Source organism: Cydia pomonella, chromosome 12, assembly GCF_033807575.1.
Source record: "Cydia pomonella isolate Wapato2018A chromosome 12, ilCydPomo1, whole genome shotgun sequence".
Lineage (NCBI taxonomy): Eukaryota > Metazoa > Arthropoda > Insecta > Lepidoptera > Tortricidae > Cydia > Cydia pomonella.
Window position 1 is genome coordinate 10883220 of NC_084714.1, and position 19601 is coordinate 10902820.

The following is a 19601-nucleotide window of genomic DNA, read 5'->3' on the forward strand; positions in this document are numbered from 1 at the left end:
GGTAGGTTCTTAATAGGTAGATATAAAAATAAAAATTCTACTGTTCAATCATTTTCTTTTTCTGGTTGTATTGAGTGTTAATTGTTAAAGTATATCTCTCGCCTAAGTAGGTACCTAATATTAGAAATCCAAATTGAGAACGCAAGACAGCGAACGAAAAAGTTTTCCAAGCAGATTCATTTCAACCAGCGATTGTTAATTGATACCTAATTTTTTTCTTTCACAGAAAGCAAACCGGGACTGGAACCTCAGGTAGCATGAGCTTTCTCTTTTCTCCAAAAATTTGGCAGATCGTGCCGCTCACGCATCGGCCTCCACAGTCACCAAACTCGTTGTCTAAAACAGCAATGCTTAAATCGTCTGCAATAGACGCAAAGGCCTGTGATGATTATAAAAGTACTGTAAATTATAAGCATAAAGGAGTAGACCTTCGCAGAGCTTTGTTAATATTATTACTAACTCAAAAACGGCTGGAATGATTATATTCGCTGTAGTTTTCAATGAAAGTATTTACTAATCTCTCACGATTTTTTCATATTTTTTGGAATTATTTCTCAAAGTATAAACTTTATCAAAAAAAAAAATTGGAGACTTATTCATTTTAAAAGACCTTTTCAACGATACCCTTTAATACTATTGGGCCAAAGCAAAAAAAAAAAAAATCAAAAAATATGATTTTATATCCCATACAGCACTCATATCAATTATTTTGCTGACAGCGATGGCGAAGCGAAGTCAACGCCGCATATTCTTAATGTTGAACATGGCTTTTCATTTCACATTCATGTTTTTGATGGTTTGGTAACTTTCACTAACTAGCAATAGGTATACGATTACATGACGTAATTCTAATGGTACTCGATATGTAGAAAATATCTGGGCATTGAATTTGTAATAATTCCTCGCTCTTGAACCCAGAAGAATCCTAACGGAAGTTTGGCTGGATACAGGGCCAAATAGTAAAAGCCTATATATAATGCTACAAATCGTGAACACCAGCATACCATGAACTCTACGTGCGGCTATTGTCAGGGATCAGTGAGGCTTCGCCGTAGTTTATTCTTATTATGTAACAGGAGGCGTGGACCATGAAGGTTGTGAGATTAGCGCATGCGTGGTCGGCGGCGCAAGGAGTGAATCTCTGAGGCGCGCCAGTCGGCGCTCGGCGACTGGAGGTGCTTCGCGCTTCGCGCCGCGCCCCATACCGCCGTAGCGTGGCTCGGGGCGTGGCGCTTACGTAAACACGCGCGAAGTAAGGCCCGTGGTGCTGGCGGCGCGGCGCCGCGCCAGCCTCCGTCCCGTCTCGACCACCACGACCCCATGTCGGCCCGCGCCGCCTCCTGAGTATATGCGGATAGTTGCACGCTCGCCGCGCCGCCGCCGCCACCGCCGTATACGCTTATAGGTACGTATACGTATGCCTATAACGCATCTAATGTAATTTGAAACTTCGAATAAATATTGGAATGAAGCGTATGGTTACTGTCGATACAGATATTAGAGAATCTTTGCAAAATTTGTATTCGTTCAATATATATAGGTATACGAAAGTGATCTTGTATTTGATACGTTCTATTAATGACTTAGAAATATATTTTTTATAGTAACTATATATTTTATATGTGTAATAATTATGAATTTCTAGTAATTATTTATCCAAAATTGTCTTCATGCATTAAGACACGTGTAGTCGCTATCACTATATAATATCGTGAGTATAGTTAGGTAGGTACGTCGCTCCCGTAGCGTAGCTGAGAAGATTGGACTGATCTTGTGATTTGGGTGGAGCTCGGGAGGTGAGGTCAGCGTTCGTGATAACTTTGATAAGGTATTAAGATATAAATTTTATTATTTGCGTTTAAAAGTTAACATTCTACACAGATAAATTAAGTAAATAGAAGCTGCTGTGCTAATTAAGTAAATAAAAGAAGCTGCCCGCGTAGCCAACGTGCCTATCGTTCACGCTCCGTGGCGAACAAAACGCAACTGTCACAGTCGCACTAATGGGGAAGAGTGATAGAGAGAGATGACTATGCTACGCTCCGGAGCGTTAACTATTGTAACGTTGGCTACGCGGGCCGAAGTGTGTTACTTGCGTTAAATTGAGCAGAACATGGATAGAAATATAAACATTTAGCACGGATGTAGAAGACTTCATTGAATATCTATTTATAAAAAGATAGGTTCTAGTACTAGGTAAAGAGAGATAAAAAAAACCTGAAAAGTGACGTAATTTTGTTTTATTTTATTTTATTTATTTAACACAGTGCAAGCTTACAGTACTACACCAATTCGCTTACACACTAGAAAAATAGATGTCAGGAAAATAAAAACATACAAACAGATAACATGTCAAGAAAAATAAAATTTACATAGTCAGTCAATTAATTACAATATTTAGCATATATAAAATGTCAAGAAAGATCAAATTTACAAATTCAGCCAATTAATTACAATAATTCAAATTCAAAAAGTGTCTAGCAATATTACATAGGTACGCTAAACTATTGGCAAAAATGTCGGCATCTGCGTACTGAGCGAGCATTGAATGCAGGCTCGATAGAGCGCGTGAGGTAGGAGCGTGCCTCGCGTAGCATGTGCGAGCAGAAGGCCGCTGCAACAGGCATGGCCGGCGGCGTGGTGTTACTGCCCCGTCCACATCCTGGGGTATCCTCTTAGGAACTATCAATCACATCTTCTCCAACACCTCGGGACTGTCGACTCGATGGTGAACGATCGAGAGATAGTGAACTAGGAGTAAGAACTTCCTCCTTAGTTCAAGTGTCTCCAGCCCGACCATCCCCGAGACAAAGATGGAGGGATAGTGATACGGATAGTTACCTATTTGTTTAACAAGAGATCAAAGTTGTTATTTATCCCTCGTGCTAATATTAAAAGCCGAGCAAGCGAAAGATTCCAAAAAGTGAAATCTGGAGCGTTGCGAGTTGCGAGGGTTTCAAAGTATGGGAGGTAAACAAACTTTGTTACCGAGTGAAACAACATTTTTCACCAAAATCACTCACCAACACGAGGAAATTACTAGCTGTAAAACATTACAAATCTAATCCAAATGAAATTATCCTTAAATTCTTATCACGTCACATGGTATAGCGGGCAACGCTACGCGCTACGCCGTAGCTTGTAGCTACATTCTCTTCTCCGTTGTTGTTTTGCCTCTACGAAGCAATTTCACTACATACCGGGGAACGGGAAACCCATGTTATCGGCTACGACGTAGTTCTACGACCGTAGTTAAGCGATGAATGTGTTAAGGAAGACGATTCTGATTGAAGGTTTAGAGAGCGAAGTTTTTTAAAAATCGTATAGATAAAAAACTTATGCAAGTCACCTGTTGTATGTAGTTGTGACGTGTTCGAATAAACATTTGTTTTGTTTGTGTGTGTCTTTTAAACATGTATTGTCTATTCGAACACGTCACAACTACATACAACAGGTGACTTACTTAAGTTTTTTACCTATACCGCTTTTTTAGATCTCGATACGGTAGCTAAAAAATAAATTAGCAATCTTGAGTAAAAGATAAAAATACGAAGATTATTTATAAATTCAAAAACATGATATCCGCGGCTCCGAAAACGCACATCCATCTCGCTCACGCTTGCGCTCGGTGAGAACACGAACCTACGGTGCCTTAAAGTTTTATTTTGTTATGTTACGACCTCCACGTGACTCACACTACTCACAGTGTTTCTCAGGTGCATCAACAAACGCGAGCACCATTGATATATTTATATTATGCTAATCTATGATTTTAAGCGACGTGCGATTCGGACGCAGTGTGCCATCCATACCCCTTAAGAGGCCTTATTCCTACAGACGAGCGTATTTTGTAAAATGCTTCCTTTTTCATTCAAGATTACTACGTAACTATTAGTATTTATTCAAAAACTGGTACCGTACTTAAATAATCATTTCCTAAACCGTCCAAATTTTCATTTTCTTTTTAAACCTCTTTTTTAATGAGTTTTCTTGGGAGTCTTTTTCAAATTTTGCAGTGAGAAGTGTCGTTTCGGTTCTCAATTTTGCAGTAAACAAAAATCATTTGGTACATTAATCATTTGGTACAATTTGATTGAACATATCTTGTACGTGGGGCTGGAACGATTTAAAATAGAAGATTCATTTGAAAAATTTGATAAATTACCTTCCGAGTTTTCTTAATTTTTTTGGCGAAAACAGGGTTAAGTATATTATATTTTTTTCCTCAAATTGTACGTATATTTTGCTTTAAAAATAATGTTACCTATAGCAAACTGTAACTTTATGTTAAAATAATCATAACTATGAGACCTACATTCCGGTAAAATTATATTTTTTAGGGTTCCGTAGCCAAATGGCAAAAACGGAACCCTTATAGATTCGTCATGTCCAGGGGTCGGACAAAAAGTGCGGATGACGTAAAAATGACGTACTTAATCTTGCACACAGGATGATGTTTAAGTTTGTATTTAAACTTCCGTGTGACATGTAGTAATAAAGTAGTATTAATGAAGTAACAAAATAAACGTAAATAAATCCATGGAATTAATAATACAGGTGGTAGGGTGATGTAGTGAATAAAATAAATTTCACGAAACTTGTTACCATAAGGTATAATTATTTGAAATTAGTTAGAACAAGTCTGTGGGATCCTCAGATAAATAGGTTTAATAGTCAAAAGTGGGAACAGTAGGTAAGATTAGCAGTATACGTGTTTGTCACGTACCTCCAAAAACGGAAAATTGCCACAATATTCGAGTAAAGATGACATGACATTTTAGAGCGTTTTCTTATACATTAGTAAATATAAATTTTAGCTAAATATAATCGTGAAGATACAATAGCTAAACAGTAACGAAGTCAATTTATTGTTCATCTGATTGACAATGTGTCAGTCAAAAACGTACTTACTCATTTCAAGTGGCGATATCGTTTAATAAAGAGGTTGATAAATGATAAGTGATAATTGTTTATGAAAATCAAAAATACTATGTATTTGAAATCATCCTATAAGTGGTTTGACGTCATGTGCACTTTTTGTCCGACCCCTGGTCATGTCCGTCTGTCTGTCCGATTCTGTCACAGCCACTTTTTTCCGAAACTATAAAAGCTATACTGTTCAAACTTGGTAAGTAGATGTATTCTATGAACCGCATTATGATGTTTACACAAAAATAGAAAAAAAACAATAAATTTTGGGGGTTCCCCATACTTAGAACTGAAACTCAAAAAATCTTTTTTCATCAAACCCATACGTGTGGGGTATCTATGGATAGGTCTTTAAAAATGATATTGAGGTTTCTAATATATTTTTTTTCTAAAGTGAATAGTTTGCGCGAGAGACACTTCCAAAGTGGTAAAAAGTGTGTCCCCCCCCCCCCCCGTAACTTCTAAAATAACAGAATGAAAAATCTAAAAAAAATATATGATATACATTGCCATGCAAACTTCCACCGAAAATTGGTTCGAACGAGATCTAGTAAGTAGTTTTTTTTAATACGCCATAAAAATTAAAAAAAAAAAAATTTTTTCATCAAACCCATACGTGTGGGGTATCTAAGGATAGGTCTTCAAAAATGATATTTAGGTTTCTAATATCATTTTTTTCTAAACTGAATAGTTTGCGCGAGAGACACTTCCAAAGTGAAAAAAAGTGTGTCCCCCCCCCCCCCTGTAACTTCTAAAATAACGGAATGAAAAATCTAAAAAAAATATATGATATACATTACCATGCAAACTTCCAACGAAAATTGGTTTGAACCAGATCTAGTAAGTAGTTTTTTTAATACGTCATAAATGGTACGGAACCCTTCATGGGCGAGTCCGACTCGCACTTGGCCGCTTTTTTTAAAAGACGTATAAATCACGCTGCATCGACGCGACGCCACGCCACGCGTTCATTCTCCGCGGAGCGCGCTAAGAGGACGGACCTGCTGTGCTCGATTGTCAGGGGTTCGTTGCGTTCGTAATCAGCTACGGAGTTCCGAGAAGTGCTGTATACTGCGATTAGAAAATCTTAAATACCTATCTTAATACAAGTACATTTTTTACACTACGCTTAACAACCGACTCTCGCTTATTGATAGATTTTCAGTGTTACTTGAAAATCTTGAAATTACATTAGGGTTTTGACCCGGATGAAGTCCAGGTTCTCATGATGGAGTCAGGAGTTGGTCACCAGAACTCCTAATCTACTCATTATAATTCCATCGTGTTTGGGCTCAAATGATTTGCCCCGACGAGCGCCATCGATCTAGATGAGGTCCAGGGTCTCATGATGGAGTCAGGAGTTGGTCACCAGAACTCCTAATCTACTCACCATAACTCAATCTTGTTTGGGCTCAATAGATTTGCCCTGACGAACACCATCGATCTAAATGAGGTCCAGGGTCTCATGATGGAGTCAGGAGTTGGTCACTAGAACTCCTAATCTACTCATCATAACTCCATCGTGTTTGGGCTCAATAGATTTGCCATGATGAGCACCATCGATCTAGATGAAGTCCAGGGTCTCATGATGGAGTCAGGAGTTGGTCTTCAGAACGGCAATTCTACTCATCATAATTCCATTATGGGTGTCCAACATGCCAATCGTTTACGCTACAACAACGAAACACTATGTGTCTCTCTATTGCACCAATATACGCAAACGATTGCCATCTTGGCTAGGCAGCACGGGTGCGTAGCCTACATGCCAATCGTTTACGCTAGGACAACGAAACACTATATGTCTCTCTATTGCACTAATATGCGCAAACGATTTGCATCTTGGCTAGGCAGCATGAGTGCGTAGCCAACATGTCAATCGTTTACGCTACGACAACGAAAAACTATCTGTATCTCTATTGCAGTAATATGCGCAAATGATTGGCATCTTGGCTAGGCAGCATGGCAGCGTAGCTAACATGCCAATCGTATACGATACACTATCTATCTTTCTATCGCACTAACATGCCAATCGTTTACGATACGACAAAAAAACACAATATGTGCAAACGATTGGCATCTTGGCTAGGCAGCATGGGAGCGTTTGTCGTATTGTAAACGATTGGCATATTGGCTACGCACCCGTGGTGCCTATGTTGTCCACCCATAATGGAGTTATAATGTGTAGAATTGCCGTTCTGATGACAAACTCCTGACTCCATCATGAGACCCTGGACTTCATCTAGATCGATGGTGCTCGTCAAGGCAAATCTATTGGGCCCAAACACGATGGAGTTATGAGTTATGGTCACCAATTCCTGACTCCATCATAAGACCCTGGACCTCATCTAGATTAGGAGTTATGGTCACCAATTCCTGACTCCATCATAAGACCCTGGACCTCATCTAGATCGATGGTGCTCGTCAAGGCAAATCTATTGAGCTTAAACACGATGGAGTTATGATGAGTAGATTAGGAGTTCTGGTGTCCAATTCCTGACTCCATCATGAGACCCTGGACCTCATCTAGATCGATGGTGCTCGTCAAGGCAAATCTTTTGAGCTTAAACACGATGGAGTTATGATGAGTAGATTAGGAGTTCTGGTCACCAATTCCTGACTCCATCATGAGACCCTGGACCTCATCTAGATCTATGGTGCTCATCAAGGCAAATCTATTGAGCCCAAACACAATGGAGTTATGATGAGTAGATTAGGAGTTCTGGTGACCAACTCCTGACTCCATCATGAGACCCTGGACCTCATCTATTTGTACTTGAAGCTCAAATTTTAAGACACGCAAACAGGAATCCCGAAATTGTAGGTGTCTAATTTAATTAGTGTCACTATTGTTTGAACCCTATTTAAACCTAAAATCTGTTTTTGCTATCACATTATTTAGCCTTAAACTTTTTCTTCCGTTAATTTTAGTAACTTTGTATTGCGTAGCACTCATGTACTAATTGTGGATCTACTGGTGTATATTTCATTGAAATCCACTCAAGGCGGCTGTATTAATTTTTTCTTTAATAAAACAAGTGTAAATAAGTTGTAAAGGACAAGAGGAATATACCGATGCGTCATTTTAAAAAATCGGTCCAGTATCCTAAGCTACAGGCTGTACTGAATCATCAGTACACAAACCCATAACCCTACTTTCTGGCAAAGTCGCAGTCAAGTAAAATATTGATATTGGGCTAGATCATGGACAAATATGTATACTTAAAGGTGTTTAAATATTAAAGGGGGAATGTTAATTATAATCAATTTCCAGGTTCTTTTTTTAGTCTTTCGTAAAGGACTCGTAAACGGTGGCCCAAATCAAAAAATATCCTGAAACATAAATAATCTATATAAAATTTTCTATAAAAAACATTTAGAACAGTTTTCCCTGGGATCAATATTTAAAAGATATTAGAGGGGGAAAGTTAATTACAATGAATCCTCAGGTCTCTTTTTTTAGTTTTTCGTAAATAATTTGTAAAGTATGACCTATAGCAAAAAAATTTTTATATATAAACAATTACTTAAAACAAAGTTTTCTACAAAAGACATGCGGAACACTTTTACCTAAGATCAACATTTATTAAGCTTTTAAAGCGAGAAACACAAATAATGTGCAGTATTGATTAAAATTAACTTTCGCCGTTTAATATCTCAATAATATTAATCCTAACGAAAAAGTGTAAATCTTTTTGTAGAATTTTTTTTATGCTTAACATTTTTTTTTGCACTGGAGCAACGATTACGAGTTATTTACGAACAACTAAAAAAAGTACCTATGAATTGATTGTAATTAACTTATCCCCTATAATATCTTCTTAAATATTGGTCCTAGGGAAAAGTGTTCAGAGTGGTTTTTGTAGAAAATATTATGTATTATTTATGTATCAGAACGTGTTTTGTTACAGCCTACCATTTACGAGTTCCTTACGATAAACTAAAAAGGGACTTCAAAATTGATTATTATTAACATTCCCGCTTTCCTTTCGGCCGCGTATGGAACCGACTGGTAACCGAGTTTTGTAACCAGATACAAAATAAGAAAATTTACTCTTTTCTCATAACCAGTTACAAACTCAAATATTCTCGGCCGCTTTTGTATGTTTTCTAACCTTGTGAGGTTACAAAAGAAGAAAGTTTTATCTTTCCTCGTTACCAGTTAGTAGTATGGTATATGAGGTCCCTAGTGACTTTTATATTGATTGTCACTACGAAATGGTACTGAAATTAAATTATTTGACTGTACCTCCCCACTTCTGGAGGTGATTATTTTTTGCTTAACCCATTCAGGACCAGCAACTCAGCGTATGGGTCATGCTCAAACAGTTCCGCAGGGCCAGTGACTCACATGTGATGTGAGTCATGAAGAAATTCTGATTTAAACATAAACGAAACATAATTTGACGTAATAACGTACGTATCTACTAAGTTAACAACCATTTCTATAAGGTATTTGTATTGTATTGTAAACGGGCGGTTTTCCGCAACTCGACGACCGGCGCCTATTTTGCGTGACAGGTGGGGGTGGGCTGGTCCTGCCAGCCCAGCTCCTCGAGCAATCCTATCAAACCTTTAATGTTGAGTAGGAACTCGGGGAGGTCTCTCGGGGATCCGAGATGTTTAGCCCTGTATGGAGTCACTCCGCTGCATTTCAGCACCACGTGAGAGGCTGTTTCTTCTGTCTCCATGCATCCTCGGCATAGGGGACTGTCTGTGACACCTGTTGTGAAAAGATGTTTGTTAAATATTCCTTGACCTGTTATGACACTGGTTACCATACTCAGTTGGACCTTACCTAGTTGCAGGAGCGCCCTTGTGAGCTTTCCGTTGATGCCAGGCATGGCTTCTTTTGCCTTTCTGCATCCAGTCTGGTTCAGCCAGTGATCTGTGTGTAGTTTCCCTGTACGTGTCAGCAGCATTGAGCGTACCTTGCTAAACGGTATCGGAAGAATCGGTTCCGGACCAATCGTCCCCGCACTCGATCCTTGCCTGGCAAGCTCGTCCGCAGCATCGTTACCCCGGAATCCACTGTGTCCGTTGATCCATTGTAGGGTGATCTTGTTATTATTACATACCTCCATTAGTCGTTCGTGGCATTCGTGTATTAGTTTGGATGTAACTATATAGCTATTTAGGGGCCATTAAGACTGCTCTACTACCTATCCTCCTCTACTACCTTCCTTGCAGTGATGGCAGCCGTCGCGTTTATGATGCCCATGCACTCAGCCTGGAATACCAAGTTCTATACGGTATATTACGATTAAAATTTATATACAAGTTTTTTAAAATGAAAATAGAGCTTACAATATTCAATTTTGGTTTACTATCAGTGAAATATAGTAAATATACTGATATTCTAGATACATACGCATTGCAAGCAAACAGAAAAATAAATATTTCAAAGAATTGAATTTATTGGCTGGTTTTAAAGTTTATTACATGTTGAAGCTGTTTGATGTTGTACTATTTTACAACTGATTACTGTTTAGACGATGGCAAGCAACATTTACCAAGCCGTAGTATAATAATATTTTGTTTTGTGTGAGGGGTAAGGTAACGAGGATTTTCGCCCACTGTACTTTTATGTCATAATATTCGGTGATCGTTGTATTGGGTAGGCACAATTACCTACTTACAATGATGTTAATATTCATTCAATTTTTTCGTTACAATATAAAACAAGGCAGTTGAAACAGTCACCACCTCACCACTAACTAATATTGTATAATAGCGTATGACGAATATTTACAAGTTTTTTAAAACGCCTTCGTGGTTTCTACGGTAGATTAGAAAGAAAGTTCTATAATACATTTTAAGTGGTCTATTGTTACTATATTATAATGACTTATTTACCAGAACAAAGATAACGACCGACCAAGTGTAAGCTTATCGGACACACTTGGACAATAAACAATGAATGCATCCGAGCGGCGGTATTATCTTTCATATGGTATTTTCACAGGAGTTCAAGAAGTGTTTCATCCCCCTATTAGAGATGTATTTTGGAGTAATACGGGAAATATTATTTAGTCACGACTTATTCGTCGGCAACTTTACACTCCTCCTGTGCTCTTTAGCGATTTCGTATTTTGTGACCTTGCCTATGAATTACCTGAACTTTTTTGTTTAATTTTTAATTGTTAGTACGCGCCTTTATCGCTAACTGTACTTTGTTTTTCACATGCACCTAATACTTATCGAGACAATTGTAACAACCCCAAACACAATTCGTTTGCGTTGTGTTATCACAGAGTTCCCATGGCCATTTTCTGTCTTCATCATCAGATCAGCTCCATGTCAATCATAACATAACATAATGTTGCATTGTCCTCCGATTTACATATGTATGCAAAATTTCATATTAATCGTAAATCGGGAAATGGGTCAAATTGAACTTCCAAGATGTGACTCAAAAAACAACAACAACAAACAAAGATAGTTAAATGTGTAAAAAGTAAAAATGTTTTTCCCACAAACTGTAACCTTTTTTTGATAGGCACAGAAACTGAATAGCCTGTTTAAGGCAGCCTATTGCCACGCCACGAATGGCTAATTACGGAACAGTACATTGAGCAGGACCCGAAGTGCTCTTGCTCGGTTTTTAATATAAATTTACACGATGCTACTCGTACTTAGCTTCACTTCTGCTTCCACTGAATGCGAATAATGGAATCAAATAATTGAATTCCAAGAAATCTTAAGTTTTTTCATTTTTAACGCATGAGGCACAATATTCATCCCTTCACCCCACGAACGGAGTTGAGGGTAGAAAATCCCATTTGTATCTACATATTTGTCAGAACTCTCCGTGAGCATTCCCTTTTCCAAATATTTTAGAAACAAAAAGTTAGGAGCAGGTCTACTACATTATACATATTTTTCACGCCACTGTTCCGAAATGTGGCAATAGATGGTCTAAAACCAGGCCGGAAAGTAAGCAATAGCTGTAGCACCTGAAGACCTGAACCACTACTACTAATACAATGTTTCATTGTTGTCAGCATCTGTCATTGGTGATTATTGTTATCATCATCTGTCATTGGTGATGGTAAATAGTTATTTGTACAACAAGAGAGCAAAGTTTGATATTTCTTCAAGTGCTTGTTTTGAGTCCTGTGGAAGCGAAAGATTCTATAATAGATTCACGAGCGTAGCGAGTGAATCTAATTTACAATCTTGAGCGTACTAAGGGACTCAAAAGCGCACGAGATGTAAATAACTTTGATCTCGTGTAATACACAAAATTTTTCACGTCAGTCAGCCATCAAAAAATACAACCTGAAAAAATGTAATCCAGACAAACAGATCACTATTTCACTCATGTTTTCTGAAGGTATTCTAACAATTAACTTTAATTACCACAATAAAACAAAACGAAAGAAATTTCAATAAAATAATACGAAAATAATGAATTAACGAACATCAATTGACAGTTCAATCGACAACTTTTTTTTGTAAAAGTTAATTGTTAGAATACCTTCAGAAAACATGAGTGAAATAGTGATCTGTTTGTCTGGATTACAATTTTTCAGGTTGTATTTTTTGATGGCTGACTGACGTGAAAAATTTTGTGTACTACACGAGATCAAAGTTATTTACATCTCGTGCGCTTTTGAGTCCCTTAGTACGCTCAAGATTGTAAATTAGATTCACTCGCTACGCTCGTGAATCTATTATAGAATCTTTCGCTTCCACAGGACTCAAAACAAGCACTTGAAGAAATATCAAACTTTGCTCTCTTGTTGTACAAATAACTATTTACCATCACCAATGACAGATGATGATAACAATAATCACCAATGACAGATGCTGACAACAATGAAACATTGTATTAGTAGTAGTGGTTCAGGTCTTCAGGTGCTACAGCTATTGCTTACTTTCCGGCCTGGTTTTAGACCATCTATTGCCACATTTCCGAACAGTGGCGTGAAAAATATGTATAATGTAGTAGACCTGCTCCTAACTTTTTGTTTCTAAAATATTTGGAAAAGGGAATGCTCACGGAGAGTTCTGACAAATATGTAGATACAAATGGGATTTTCTACCCTCAACTCCGTTCGTGGGGTGAAGGGATGAAAAAATGTAATCCAGACAAACAGATCACTATTTCACTCATGTTTTCTGAAGGTATTCTAACAATTAACTTTAATTACCACAATAAAACAAAACGAAAGAAATTTCAATAAAATAATACGAAAATAATGAATTAACGAACATCAATTGACAGTTCAATCGACAACTTTTTTTTGTAAAAAAAAAAAATTTGTAAGATACGGTCCGAATTGCGGATACTACTACTACTATTTGTCAACTATAGTAGAGATCGTTAAAAGTAGTTAAGTAGAATTATTTACTGCGTAACAATTGCGTAAATTTCTGTAAGTTTATTGTTTTGATTGTATAATAAAATACGTAAAATATGGTGTTTTTATTAAATTTTTAACTTTTATTTCATTAATTAATTATTACGAATGAAGACTCGTAGGGTGTTTTGGAACGATGCGGTCTGACTTATTTCGGGGGTCTATTATAAACCGTCAATATACCGTTGAATTACGTATGCACTTTTTTGTCTCTTTCTTTTTGCTAATGATGTGAAAGGGATAAAGACAATATAATCCAAATATTTCGAACTTGTATTAGGCCCCGCACGTTGAATGACATTCGATTCTAAAGGTCACTTGAATGTTATTTTGTCTCACTCGGTAAGCAAAATGCGATTTTTCTCACTGATTTTAAACAGCAAATTACCCTTGTTCGAGCTGCTGACGTGAAAAATACATTAAACACGTATCTACGCTATAAAAATGAGTTCCTGTAGTGAAGAAAATATAAATGTGTCATCGATTTGCATGGCTTTTTAAAGTCTAAATGTGTATGGCTCAAATAATAATAATCTAACACCTTTTTATACCACATTTGATGGCAAATAAATATATTTCTATTTCTAATGTTCCTGGCAAAATACATCGCTTTCTTTCAACAATTGTCTTCACGCCAATATAAATATTAATTTCTATTAAAGTACTTATACTCGTAGTTATGCAAATGTTTTCTTATTTCCTCGCAGTAGTCGTGAAAAGCACTATGTAATGCCTCGGCCAGATACGCTAAAAATGGACTCGTATTATTTGGTTCAAAGTGTTCAAACTCATTCGTCCATCTTTGAGCGGTTGTCCAGCCTCTCGAACAATGTACTTTAGCAAATATTCTATTAATGAACGCGTGCAAAATTAAATTGTCATTTTTTTCAGCATTAAGAGCGGCGATGCGGGCGCACACATTCGTAATGGCGCTTGCGGCGCTGAGTGCGCTCACGGCGGCGGCGGCGGAGCGCGGCGGCGGCATCAAGATCGGCAGCGGCGCAGCGGGCGGCGGAGGCCGTGACGGCGCGCGCGGCGGCGGCGTCCGCATCGGCGACGCCACGCGGCGCCCGCGCACGTCCCCCGCGCCGCCCCCGCCCCGCGCGCCCTCATCCATCACCGCCGCGCTGGTCGTGCCACACAAGGCCTTCGGCGCACGAGACTACACCAAGGCAGAGAAGGCTGCGCTCGCGAAGTTACCGCGCAAACTGAAACTCTTCTCCCAAGTGCGCCTGAACGTTACGCTTTCTATGCAAGGCCTCACGCCTAGTCCAATGTGTAAGTGTAGTATAAATGCATTAACAAGTTTATAGAGTAAACTTATTTGACATGTTACAACATTATATTTTCACATCTTTCAGCTATCCTGGACTCGCTATGTAAAGAATTCCTAGCAGTCAACGTGTCTGCTATCCTTTATCTTATGAATCATGAACAATACGGGCGCTCTACTGCCTCTGCACAGTATTTTCTACAACTCGCCGGATATCTTGGCATACCGGTAATGCTTTTTATTGTTCGGTTGCATATCTATGTAGTGACTCTCACTGTATTAGATTGAGCTTATAGAAGAAGGTTTTGTGTCCACGATTCAAAGTTATTTATAAATGTGTTTTTGTGGCAGGTCATTGCGTGGAATGCTGATAATAGCGGCTTAGAAAAAAGGGCGTCTCACGCGGCCCTGCGTCTTCAACTGGCCCCGTCCATAGAACATCAAACTGCTGCTATGTTATCAATATTAGAGCGATACAAGTGGCATCAATTCAGCGTAGTTACCTCAGCTATTGCTGGGCATGATGATTTTATTCAAGCCGTCCGCGAGAGAGTCACTGCATTGCAAGTAAGAATACAGTTACTTATTAAGTGTTATACTTTCTTCATAATCGTTAGGCCACCGCAGTTTCACTGTTGAAAAGTAAGGACCTCTTCTAAGAAGCCTTCTTTTGGTATTCGGTCACAATCCGTCATCTCGTGAACTTCATCTTCCTAAATAATGTATACCTTTAGTCATCAGAAACGTCAAAGTACAGCGACGTAGACCCCACAAAACCTCGGCTCCCGGCTAAATATCGAAACAGTCGACAATTATAAGTATGTACCCACTAAGAGGAATTACTTATCTTCAGGATCGCTTCAAGTTTACAATATTAAACGCCGTAGTGGTGAAAAAGCCTACAGACCTCAACGAGCTAGTGACTAGCGAGGCGCGCGTGATGCTGCTGTATGCCACGCGCGAGGAGGCCGCCGACATCCTGTCCACTGCCGGCGACCTCCACCTCACTAGCGAGAACTTTGTATGGATAGTCACGCAAAGTGTGCTCGGCTCAATGCAGCAGCCAAATAAGTTTCCTGTAGGTATGCTAGGTAAGTTTCTGTACAACACCACCTTTTTGATTCAACACCAATGTACTAGGGCAACTTATTAATTTGTTGGGAAAGTGCAGCTATATGTACCTATAGTTTTGATAATGCCGCTAAAGAGCTCTAGAATCATAGCGTAAAATTTAAATTGTTAGCTTCTTGAAGGCTTCTTGTAACAACGATACTTAACTCTATTTCCTATTTTTCTTTTCATGGCTATCGTCAATATCAGCATGTTTGCAATAAATAATTGACACTTATGAAAACTTCCAATTCAGGTATACACTTCGACACATCAAGTTCATCGCTGATCGCAGAGATAGCTACTGCAGTAAAGGTGTTCGCATATGGCGTTGAGTCGTATATATTGGCACCAGAAAACGCCCGGCACCCACTTGGTACCAGATTATCTTGTAGTGGCGCGGGCGCAAGTGAAGCGCGCTGGTCGACCGGGGAGCGGTTCTACCAACATCTGAAGAACGTCAGCGTAGAAAGCGAAGCGAGTAGACCTAGTATAGAATTCACGCCTGATGGGGAACTGAGAGCGGCTGAACTCAAGATCATGAATCTTAGGCCTGCTATAGGTGAACAGGTGTGTGCATTTTGGTTTATTTTCTAAACAATTGTATCTACTAAGTAGTTCTCGACATTTGAAATGATCAAAAAACATATCCATTTCTAAGGAAATAATGGATTATAAAAGCTAAGAAATTTCGTTTGATTGTAAGATAGTGTTTCTCACTCTTTTATTTATATTTAACAGCTGGTTTGGGAAGAAATTGGCACGTGGAATTCATACCCAAAAGAGCGTCTTGATATTAAGGATATAGTTTGGCCTGGTGGCTTACACACACCGCCGCAAGGTGTACCGGAGAAGTTCCACATGAGGATCACATTTTTAGAAGAGCCTCCTTACATAAATCTCGCCCCGCCGGACCCTATAAGCGGACGCTGCATTTTGGATCGCGGTGTTATATGCAGAATTGCTCCGGAGGCTGATGTAGCAGGGTATATACCTATCCTCTCTATCTACCTAATTTATTTAAACTCCTCGAACCCCGCTCCGGTGCAGTCCTCCGCTCGATGAGGTGGGTGAACCGATGCTTAGGGCTTGCAATCCGAGATTCCGGAATATCGAAATTCCGGAATCTCGGACCAATTTTCCGATATTACAATTCCGGAATTGAGACCACTGAATATCGAAAATTCCGGAATTGGTTTTAGGTACTTTAATTAGATTTTATTATGTTTACTACTGAAAATCGTTGAGAAGCTACACTATGCTGGTGTTATTAGCCGTCGCTGACAAAAGTCTCAAGTCCAGCAGCATTAACCATCGATTTTTTTCACGTTTGATACTTAGTAGACTTCGTTTATCAGCATTAGAAATAATGTGAGCGATATTGACATATCTTTATATTGAATAACGCGTTTGAAAAATAAATCAATATGTAAGAATTATAAATCACTAGCTGACCGGGTGAACTTCGTATTAGCAAATCGAAATTTTGTTACCTGCCTCTCTATCGCTCGAATATGCAAGAGTGATAGAGGGGCAGATAATTCCAATGCCGTTTATTCAAATTTTGGCCTCAGATATATAATAGACGACCCATCGTATCCTCAGATATCGATTTTCACCTTGATCATAACAAAAACTGGAGATATTAAAGATGACGGCCGTTTATTCCAATGTTGACCTGAGATTCATAATGAAGCGCCTCACGGATCCTTAGATATCGATTTTATTTCATATTTATTATTAACATACATACGTATAAATGCAGAGGGCTTTAGCTTTAGGTTTGCGTCGTACAACATGCTACCTCTCTTCTTTTCTTCTCCATCGCATTCCCTTAAGAAGGGTTTCAAGTCCACTATTCCATTCGAGTGCAAACTTTAAACCCTTTTTCACCAATTTAGGGAATTAATACAAACTTTCAAAGAACGCCACTTTAACTCCCTTGGGGAATTAATTTCTAAAAACGCTGAAATCTATTTTCTTGTTTCCTATTATTGTGTCTTTTACGACATTTCAAGATCACTATTTACAAAAAATTTCGTTCCCGGTGCAAATTTACAACCCTTTTTTCACTAACTTAGGGAATGAATTTAAAAAACCGACCAAGTGCGAGTCGGACTCGCGCACGAAGGGTTCCGTACCATTTTTTTTTATGTAATAGGCTGCAAACGAGCAGACGAGCCGCCTGATGGGAAGCAGTCATCGCCGCCCATGGACATAAGCAACATCGGGGGAGCAACATTATTTATAAAAGCCGCAAAAAAATATGTTTGTTGTATGGGAGCCCAACTTATATATTTATTTTATTCTGTTTTTAGCATTTGTTGTTATAGCGGCAACAGAAATACATCATCTGTGAAAATTTCAACTGTCTAGCTATCTCGGTTCATGAGATACAGCCTGGTGACAGACGGACAGACGGACAGCGAAGTCTCAGTAATAGGGTCCCGTTTGACCCTTTGGGTACGGAATCCTAAAAACGTGATATGTATCAGATTTCGTCTATTTGAATATAATGGTAATGCCCGTTTACCAAGTTTCAAGTTCCTAGCTTAAAAAAACTCGTACCACATATAAACTTCTATTCCCTTTTTAACTATCAAGAACGTTAAAATAACCTTTTTTTTAATCTTACATTATGTTTTTCTATGAAGATTTAAACGCATTTATAATGGATTCAAACTTTCAACCCCTAATTGACCCTTTTAGGAAAATATTTAAAAAAAAACGCTAAAATAGTTTTTTTTTATTCTAATAATATGCCCATATTGAAATTGAAATCTTTATTGTCATATTGTGAGTTACAATGATCTTAAAATTATGTCAGGGTAGAATCATCACAATCAACCGCGATGCGGCGTACAATGTTAATACTAAAACTAATCTTACAGCTAAATAATTATACAAATATTACATGTGATGCGAATAAAATTATTGGTACTGTGTCAATAGGTAAATTAACAAATAATATGTCATACTAACTCGACGGCATAAAGTGGTCACTTATCTTATAGTAAGCTTTGTCTAAGCACCATTTATAAAGTTTACATATACAAAGTTTCAAGTCCCGCACTCAAAAAAATGATTGACTTCCATACAAACTTTCAACCCCTTTTCCACCACCTTAGGGGATGAATTTTCAAAAACGCTGAAATTACTTTTCTTCTAATTTAATAAAATACTTTTTTTAAAAGTTTCAAGTTCCTAGCTCAAAATAAAACTTGAACCCCATACAAACCTGGCTGAGATACACGTCATACTCGTGAACGGGTGCTGTTTGTGGAGACCGGTCTGTTTAAGCTTACACGGGGTACAGGTTATGTTAAAGTATGTAACTTTACTTTTGAGTGACATTAACGTGAGACACTTCATTCGGTTCTTGTCTGTTTTAATTTTTTTGTCTTTTAATTATTTATATAAGAATTCAAGCCTTGGCGACCCTCTACATCTCTAAGGATAATTTAATATATATTTTTATATTTTATCTCTGACACGTAGAGACTTATACATCTCTAAAGAATTTTAGTATTTTATGGTTTTATTTTTTTATCATAGTTTTTTTTTGTGTAATTTGACATTTAGAGACAGTATACATCTCTAATAAAGTATTTATTATTTCATAGATTCGATATTTGTAATTGTTTTTTTTTTTAATTTATTGTTTGTAAAAATGGACATGTAAAAGTGCCCCTGTGGCCTATTTGCTGAATAAATGTTTGATATTTGATATTTGAACCTTCATCCCCTTTTTAACCCCCCTAGGGGTTGAATTTTCAATAACGCTGAAATTACTTTTTTGTGTTTTAATAATATGCCTATATGTACAAAGTTTCAAATCCTGCACTCAAAAAAATATTTGATCTCCATACAATCTTTCAACCCCTTTTTCACCACGTTAGGGGATGAATTTTCAAAAACGCTGAATT

The 19601-nt window shown here is 38.0% G+C and overlaps 1 protein-coding gene across 1 annotated transcript in view; it reads left to right on the forward strand.

The window, feature by feature from the left end:
• The first annotated feature begins 231 nt into the window (after positions 1 to 231).
• Positions 232 to 19601, forward strand: part of LOC133523558 (glutamate receptor ionotropic, NMDA 2B) — a 39252-nt gene continuing 19882 nt past the window's right edge. The window contains exons 1-8 of the mRNA XM_061859213.1: positions 232 to 252; positions 1077 to 1405; positions 14184 to 14570; positions 14654 to 14793; positions 14917 to 15132; positions 15419 to 15656; positions 15932 to 16245; positions 16417 to 16661. Coding sequence (XP_061715197.1) covers positions 14198 to 14570; positions 14654 to 14793; positions 14917 to 15132; positions 15419 to 15656; positions 15932 to 16245; positions 16417 to 16661 — 1526 coding nt within the window. The 5' untranslated portion in view covers positions 232 to 252; positions 1077 to 1405; positions 14184 to 14197. The remainder of the gene's footprint in view (positions 253 to 1076; positions 1406 to 14183; positions 14571 to 14653; positions 14794 to 14916; positions 15133 to 15418; positions 15657 to 15931; positions 16246 to 16416; positions 16662 to 19601) is intronic.